Raw genomic sequence first — 8,606 nt, 5'->3', positions numbered from 1 at the left:
TCAAACAGTGGAGGAGGGGTAAAGAATCCAGGCTTCACACCCGCATCTGACTTCACAAGGACTTCAGAACTACACGGTTCGTCGGATCAGTCTTTGGGATTTGGGCAGCCTCTGGGATTTACACAGTCCTATCCTTTCGGGCACGCTACATCGTTCGTGGCTACTTCCACGCCAACCAGCTCGTCCATTGCTGGCAAACAAGGATTCAGTTTTAAACTACCTACAAATCTTGGGGCTTCTCAGGCTTCTTCAGCATTTGGAAGTACATCTGGAAAAAATTCAGGCAGTGTCTTCACAGGACCAGATTTTAGCTTCAAAATTCCTAAGAATGCAATGTTCAAGCCGATTTTTGGCATTGGTTCAGAACCAGAGAAGACCCAAAGCCAAACCATCCCAAATCCATTCACGTTTTCCTTTTCAGGTGAGAGCGGGTCTGGAAGACTTGCCCCCTTTGGCATTTCCCAGGAAACCAGCAGCTCAAGTGCTAGTACGCATTTCAGCTTTTCAAAACCAGTAAGCAGCATTACTACTCTGTCATCTTCCTTCCCTGCTACTTTACCAAGCAAAACTGTCGAGGATGATAAAAAAGGACCTATAAATCCCTTTGCAAATCCTAGTAGCAGCTTTGGTAGTTTTTCTTTCCAGTCTGGTTTGGCATTGGCCAGGCCATCCGTGTTACAGAAAGAGGAAGAGAATAAGGCAAAGCAGGAGAAAAGTAAGTAACAAAGCATGAACTAGTAAAATGGAAGACCAAAACAAAGTTCTTGTGATTATTTTGCTATGATTGTCCATCATTTATCAATGTGTAGACTAATGCTCCCTCTAAGCTGTGGAGTCTTGTGGGCAAAAATTCTGCTTGGTGAGCTCCTGGCATTAAAGTTGTGAGCATGTGATTTGGCTACTGCATAAGTTAGTTTGCTCCGGAGCCATCCTTCGTGATCTAAGACAAAAACGTGTGAGCCGGAGGCTAAAAAACTGTGAGCTAGCTCACACTAACTCAGCTTAGAGGGAACACTGGCGCAGACATATGAAATACAGGCATTCAAATGCGGATGTTTATTTTTTCCTCCATAGTACTTATTCACCCAAAGAGTGATTAACACTTGGAATTCACTGCCACAGGAAGCATGGACGGCTTCAAAAGGGAATTAGATAAGCATATGGAGCAGAGGTCCATCAGTGGCTATTAGCCACAGGGTATAGATGGGGACTCTGGGGCAAGTGATGCTCTGTCATCTTGGTGCTTGGGGGGGGGGTCAACGGTGGGAGGGCTTCTGATGTCCTGGCCCCACTGGTGGACCTCCTGATGGCACTGGTATTTCTGGCCACTGTGTGATACAGAGTGTTGGACTGGATGGGCCTCTGGCCTGATCCAACATTGGCATCTCTTATGTTCTTATGTTCTTATATGATATTTTGAAAAGGTACTTTTTTTCCTCCTTCAGAGTCTTCTGTCTCAAATCCCTCACGTCGAAATTGGAACACCAAGAGCACAAAAAGCTTCGGGGGCTTGCCACCGAGTGAACTAAAATCCTTCCTGTGCAAAAACATTCCCGATTATCTAAATGACAGACGTGTTCTTGAGAATCACTTCAAGAAGTTTGTTAAAATCCACTATATTGATGTCAACAGAAGCAAAAAGCGGGCAATTGTTCATTGTTTGGATCATGTGAGTTTTTGATGGAAGTCATTTATTATTTCTGGAAATTTTGGATGCATAACTTCTGTTGTTGTTTTTTTTTTAAAAAACCTTTCCCAGGAATCAATTTGGGGAAAATTTGAAATATATGCAATATGTGTTTTATGGTCAAGCATAAATTTACTTTGGTCCTTGAAGAATGTAAAGTATGCCTTGTTGAACATAATGCTTAAAATTGAATTATTTGGTATATTTACAGACATGAACAGTGTGAACACCTTGTTTTTCTTAAAGTCAAAATAATTAGAGATCTATCCTGCGTGAGAGCTGTGACCTGTATAGCTTGTTTTGGTTTCTTGCCTTTTTTATGTAGTTCAGAGCGTAGAAAAATAAGTTGAAAAATGAGCTCCCCAGCTTTGCACTGAACAAAGGTGTTGTTATCTGGGGTTAAACAATCTATGTAGGTCTCAGCATTATCATATGGAAACTACTGATGTGAGTTTCCAAAACAATTCCCAGTTTTCCAAATCAATTGAGATTCCTGTGTATACTTGACTAGTAAACAAAACAGCACTCTATATTAATTGGGCATGCTGTATAAACAACTCAAACGTTTTTCAACAGCCAAAAGTAGTTCAACTGAAATAGCAGGAAAAATATTTCATCTGGTGCATTTAGCATTGTTTAATTGTTCAAATATACCATACTTTACTTGGAAATTATTTTCACTGAAATACTTTAGAATATTTATAGCTCAGCTCAATAATATGCTCCTTTACTTGGGCTATTTAAGTATAAGGGAAGGTGTGACGCCCTCCTTATTGGGGAGGACCAGTTTCACTTTAGAAGTTCTTTTTATTCTGTTCAACTGGGTAGATTAGGGTGCCACCAGGAAATTTTAAGGATTTCCAAACCTTTATGCTTTTACTGTTGCTCTTACTAAATTGGTAGACCAAGTTCAAGGCTTACGAGGAACTATGTGGTCTGAGAAGTATTTCCTTCAGAGCTGGTATACTTGAATGAAAAAGGATTTATTGAAATAAATACTAAATAAGTGGGTGGTACAGTGTAACTAGAAATGTGTAAATGATGAACAATTTCTTTGGTATCACACACACTCTTCTCTCTCACTGACAGGGATCTTTTCATGTAACTTTGTAACACTTGTTTATCTAAATGCCATATATGTTCACTGTTTCACTCCAGTCTGGTATGACACACAGACCTTCCTATCTTTTCTTCACTTAATCTTTTCCCTAGACAATCAGCTTTCAGATCTCTTTTCCTTTCTCACTGAACAATCTCAGCTGTCCTTATAACTGCTTCAACACAGAACTAACTCATCAACTGTCAAACCTGTAACTGAACCTCCTGACTGACACATATATTCATCCACTCAGAATCACTTCCAAAACCCCTCCCCCTCTCTCAATCACCAATCACACCACACTTGCCTCTCTCAACCACTCTAGTCTACTTACCACAGCCATGCAACCAAACTTTTAAAGAGACACACACAAAAAAAACAAGGAATTAAGGCCCTGGATGCAGTTTAACATGTTAATTTTAGCATTCCCCAAGAGCTAAGTGCATGTCAGTGCTCCTTAAATATAGGTATATTTCCTGTTGCATGTAAAATACAAAGGTCTTTTAGTCACTCTTAAGCTCATTGAAATCATTGGGACATCAGCATCCCGAACTGTGAAAGCGACTGACTGAAATATTTTTTAGGAACTAGTAGTATTTCTTCGTCCCTTTTTGTTTTATTTATTTATTGACTTCATTTATACCTGACCCTTTCCTCCAGTGGGGAGACCCAGAGCAGCTTCCATCGTTCTCCTCTCCTCCATTTCATCCTGATAATAACCCTGCGAGGAAGGTTAGGCTGAGACTGTTTGAGTGGCCCAAGGTCACCCAGCAAGCTTCTTTGGCTGAGTAGGGATTCGAACCTGGGTCTCCCAGATCCCAGTCCAACACTCTTAACAACTACACCCCACTGGCTCTCTGCATTATGCCATTTACAGCTGGACTCTGGACTTCTGGGTGTTTACTCACCAAACGGTACCACTCAAACCATAAAGCATTTGGCTGCCAGACACAGCCGGGCTGGAGTGAGAGAGGCTTCGGTTACATTTGGGTGGAGGTGTACCCGATGCATGCGAGCCAGTTTGGTGTAGTGGTTAAGTGCGCGGGCGCTAATCTGGGAAAACTGGGTTTGATTCCCCACTCCTCCACATTCAGCTGCTGGGTGACCTTGGGCAAACCATAGTTCTGACAAGAGCTGTTTTGAAAAAAGAACAGTTTCTGTCAGAGCTCTCTCAGCCCCACCTACCTCACAGGGGTTTCTGTTGTGGGGAGGGAAAGGGAAAGGGGTTTGTAAGCCACTCTGAGACCCAAGTTAAGGGCGGGGTGTGGGGTTCTCTATTATCTGGGGAGACTGTTTCTTCTTTAAAACCACGCTGTGACACGCTGCTTATGGGGAGAACTGTTTTTACTTTAAATCATACTCCTTGTATTTAAACTGGGTAGTTTCTGCTGCCACCAGGGATTTAAAATTCCAACTCTCTCCTTTGGTAGTGTAACCCAGGGTCTGGGCACTTCAGAGGTCTATGTGGTCTGAGGAAATACTGTACTGAATTCTGGGATATTTAAACAAAAATGGATTTATTGAAATAAGAACAAAATAGGTTGCTGGTTATCTTTAACTGGTTTGGAAAACTGGAACTTGTAAATATAACTGGCAAGGTATAACACACAGTCTTTCTGACACTAAAATTCCACACCGGCTAAGCTCTTTGTCTTATCGACTCTCTCAAATCCTTAGAGTCACACAGACCCTTTTCATAGCTCTTCCACACTTCACTTTTCAGAGACACATACACTGAACTCTTTAAGTTTCCACACAGAACTCTGTCATATCACTCACTGACTGACTCACTAACTGAATAACTGACTCTATATCTGACTTCAAGACACACATACACAGAAATTCCTCTCAGAACAACTCTTCTCACACTCTCAGTCATCAGCCAATCACAGCACACGCATCTTCCCCTATCACCCTCCTTGCATTACTGCAGTCAAGCTAACATTTAAAGGAACACACAACACATCAAAACAAGGAATCATTACATGGGATATAAATCCAATCTCCTCCCCTCCTTCCCTTTTTTCTTTCTCTCTCTGCCAAGGACTGTTAGTGGGCTTTTTCCTGACTCTCATCTTCTGCGTATGGGAGGGAAAGTTATATCCTTCCAAGTTGGGAGTCAAACTAACATTTAAAGGAACACACGCACATCAAAACAAGGAATCATTACACAGGGTATAAATCCAATCTCCTCCTTCTCTCCTTCCCTTCCCCCCCCCTCTCTGCCAAGGATTGTTAGTGGGCTTTTTCCTGACTCTCATCTTCTGCGTATGGGAGGGAAAGTTATCATCCTCCCAAACTGGAACAAGGGCCATGTTCAGCCTTGCTGTGTGTCCCGGTTGACTGTTTGGGGGCAAACATTAAAGCCTTACTGAAGTAAGCCACTGTTGACCTCGGCTTAGTTAGTGCATTATTTCTATTCTACTGCTCTTCTCTGAACTGCCTCTGTGCACTGTCTTTCAGTCGTCTGGTGTTTTGGCCAGAAAGAAAGCCAAATTGCTGCACAAAGAAATAGTGACGTTTTGGCAAAAGAAACCAAGTAAGTTGATGCAATCTGATTGTTCCAAAATATTGCCTGCTGGCACTGGGGGTGGGGTGGGAGCTGTCAGTGAAAAGGTTTTTGTGAAGGGGGGGCGTGGCATCGGTCTGAATGAAGGCAGACGCATAGAGACTGAGCTCCTTGCCCGAAAACTCCAACTCCGCATTTGTCTTGTACAGAGCCCACCTTTAAATCTTGCCCAGGTTATGGGCAAAAAGGGAGGAAGCGGATTGAAAAGCAATTCAGCATCCTCAAAGCTTCTGAAAAACGTTTTGAGCACGGGAACCTCGTTGAAAGATATTTCACACGCGTCACAAGCAAAAAACAAAATGGCTGCCGGAACTACTTCTACTAGTACTTTATTTTATTTTATTTATAAATTCGGTTTATAGCCCGCCCTCCCCGCAGCGCCGGCTCAGGGCGGCTCACAATCAGGCATAAGCCTCACATAAAACATAATTAAAAACATTTAAAGTTGATCAACATATTTTAACATTATTAAGTGCTCTCGATGTTCAAATTAAGTTACCATAAAGATGGCTTATTAATGCTGTTATATCCACTCAGTGCCATCTGTTCCGATTAGCACTATCAATCTTTCTTCCAGGGCCAGATGATGATGGTACAGTAGTGGCAGCTCCTACTCAAATGCCTGGCGGAAGAGCTCCGTCTTGCAGGCCCTGCGGAACTGTGCGAGGTCCCGCAGGGCCCGGATCTCCTCCGGGAGCTCGTTCTACTAGGTAGGAGCCTCCACCGAAAAAGCTCTGGCCCTGGTAGCGGCCAGCCTGGCCTCCTTGGGACCTGGCACAGCCAGGAGGTGTTGCGTCCCAGACTGTAGTGCTTGCGGGGGAACATATGGGGAAAGGCGGTCCCTTAGGTATGCTGGACCCCGGCCATTTAGGGCTTTAAAGGTAAGAACCAGCACTTTGAAGTGAATCTGGTACACTATCGGCAGCCAGTGCAGCGCTTTCAGCACAGGCCAGATGTGGTCCCTACCGGGAAGACCCATCAGCTGCCTGGCCGCAGCATTCTGCACCAGCTGCAGCTTCCAGATTTGCGACAGAGGCAGCCCCATGTAGAGAGCGTTGCAGTAGTCTAGCCTCGAGGTGACCCATCGCGTGGATCACTGTGGCCAAGTCACTGCGGTCGAGGAAGGGAACCAACTGCCGCACCAGCCGAAGATGGTAAAAAGCTGACTTGGCAGTGGCTGTCACCTGGGCCTCCTTTCACCCCCCCCCCCCCCGAGGCGAATGTCTTCAGCCTCCCATGCGCATATCTACCCAGGCTCTCATGCGCACATCTCTTCGTTAGATTGCATTCCTTTCCATGAACTGCTTGGTCTTCGGAGGGGGGTTTGGGCTCGCCTTTACCCCTCCTGCGGCCATATCCAGGCGTAGAGTCTGCAGTCGATTCTCGGCACTCTCCGCTTCTTGGATCCACGCCATTAGTGACACTGGGTCCACCGACCGTAGCACCGTCTCTTGGATTTCTGGGTTCAGCCCCACCTGGTACATCTCAACCAGGACGTGTTCAGGCCAATTTTGTAGTTTGGTCGCCTGGAGCTTGAATTTGGCTGAGTATTCGCGGACCGTTTTACGCCCCTGTTTAAATGTGCGCAAGAACGCTTTGGCTCTCTGGCCAGCGTTCAGGTCCTCGAATCGCGCACGCAGGGCCCACATAAAAGTGTACATGTCCCTCGGCTCTGGGCCCCTGGTGTTGTGGAGGCTCATGTACCACGCCACTGCCGGGCCTCGTAGACGCGCCGCTACCACATCGATTTGGCAGCTGTCGTCTGGGAAGAGGTGGCTGGATTGTGCTACAATTTTTTGCACTCTCACCACAAAGTACGCCAACTCTTCCGGATTGCCATTGAAAGTTGCATCGAGGAGATCTTTCAGCCGAGGAATCCCTCTCCCCCTTGGGCTGTCTGACCTGGGATCCGGTCCTGGTCCCCCCGGCGGTTGCAGATCTGGGGGGGGAGCTGGCAGTCCTGGGACCCCGGGTTGCCCCGGCCCTGCAGGTGGCGGAAGGACTGGTCCCGCTGGCAGGGCTGGTCCTGCTGGCAGGGCTGGTCCCGCTGGCATTGCTGGCCATGCGGGTCTTCGTTCCAACGCTTGTTCCACCGATCTCTCAACCAATTCCGGGATCGCTTGGAACACATCTTCGAGAGTTTGCATGAGCTGCTGGAGGCTTCTAACAATTCCCTCCACCCGCTTGCCTATCCCCTCTTCCAGAGAGGTCCGGCTCCTTCGGGCCTCTGATCGGTCTGTCACCCACGGTTTCCCAATCGGTTCGAACTGGGCCCCCAAGTGGGGTAACCCCTGTCCTGCCAATAGTCCTTGGTCATACAGGCGATCCCTCAACCCTCCTCCCTGGTGGGAGAAGGATTCCCGAGTGCCCATAGCATCTAAGTTACTCCAACCGTCCCATGCTCGGCGAGCCAGTCGAGACGGAGTGAATTGCCAGGGTTTCGGGGCGGTCTTCGGGATGGCTCCCCCCTCGGCTCCTGAAGTCGGGGTCGAAGTGACCACTGGAGTCGAGGTGACCGGGACGCTCCCGTCATCCGGCCGTTCAGGTTCCCCTTTCCCATCGGGTCCAGGTAGTTTCTCCTCTCCGTCGCTCATGCCGAGATTGGTAGATTCGCAGAGATAGAGAAAAAGGGATTCTGAACAGAATGTCAGGACCCCACAGCAGGCAATGAAGTACAGACTTGTAGAAAGGTTTTACTTTATTGAAGATAGATAAACAAATATAAAGCCAGCAGTCGTGTTAGTCTGACCCACAATCAACAGTCATAAGACTTACAAGAATTGCTGTACATGTATTGTGCTCTGAAGCATTACAATATGATACACAACTTAATAGAATCTATAAACCAAGGTACAACGTCGTCTCCGGATTATTTACCAACGTTTCAAAAAATGAATCTTCAGGAGATATTCTGTAGTACACAAAAATGCAATTTTTAGAATATGTATAACACCAGTCACTAGAAACAAGAGACAATACAATAATCTTATTGCTTACTTACATAGAGGTGCCAAAGCTCTCATTTTCATAAAAGTTAGACAACAAGTCTTAAGCATCTGCAACATAATAATTTTATCTTTGTTATAAACACATACAAGATATTTCAAAATATTTCAAATTACAACTAATCAACCTGGTAATAACTCACATCACGAGTCAGAGGACGCTGATCTCAACTAACACACAGTGTTTTTTTGGATCCCAGGCGTCTCTCCCTGGTGTATGTTACCAGAGGGCAATTAAAGGGACCT

The 8,606-nt window shown here is 45.7% G+C and overlaps 1 protein-coding gene across 1 annotated transcript; it reads left to right on the top strand.

Annotated features, from left to right (window-relative positions):
* Positions 1-7: 7 nt before the first annotated feature.
* LOC107111450 (germinal-center associated nuclear protein-like) lies at positions 8-5,680 on the top strand. The gene is made up of 4 exons (XM_015412414.1): positions 8-715; positions 1,446-1,669; positions 5,250-5,325; positions 5,505-5,680. Exons 1-4 carry the CDS (start codon positions 334-336, stop codon positions 5,678-5,680), a joined length of 858 nt encoding a protein of 285 aa, XP_015267900.1. The 5' UTR covers positions 8-333.
* The last annotated feature ends 2,926 nt before the right edge of the window (positions 5,681-8,606 follow it).

Source organism: Gekko japonicus, unplaced genomic scaffold (assembly GCF_001447785.1).
Source record: "Gekko japonicus isolate JY-2015 unplaced genomic scaffold, Gekko_japonicus_V1.1 scaffold7212, whole genome shotgun sequence".
Taxonomy (NCBI): domain Eukaryota; kingdom Metazoa; phylum Chordata; class Lepidosauria; order Squamata; family Gekkonidae; genus Gekko; species Gekko japonicus.
Note: the sequence above shows the minus strand (reverse complement) of the source record. Positions and strands in the feature narration are given on the sequence as shown.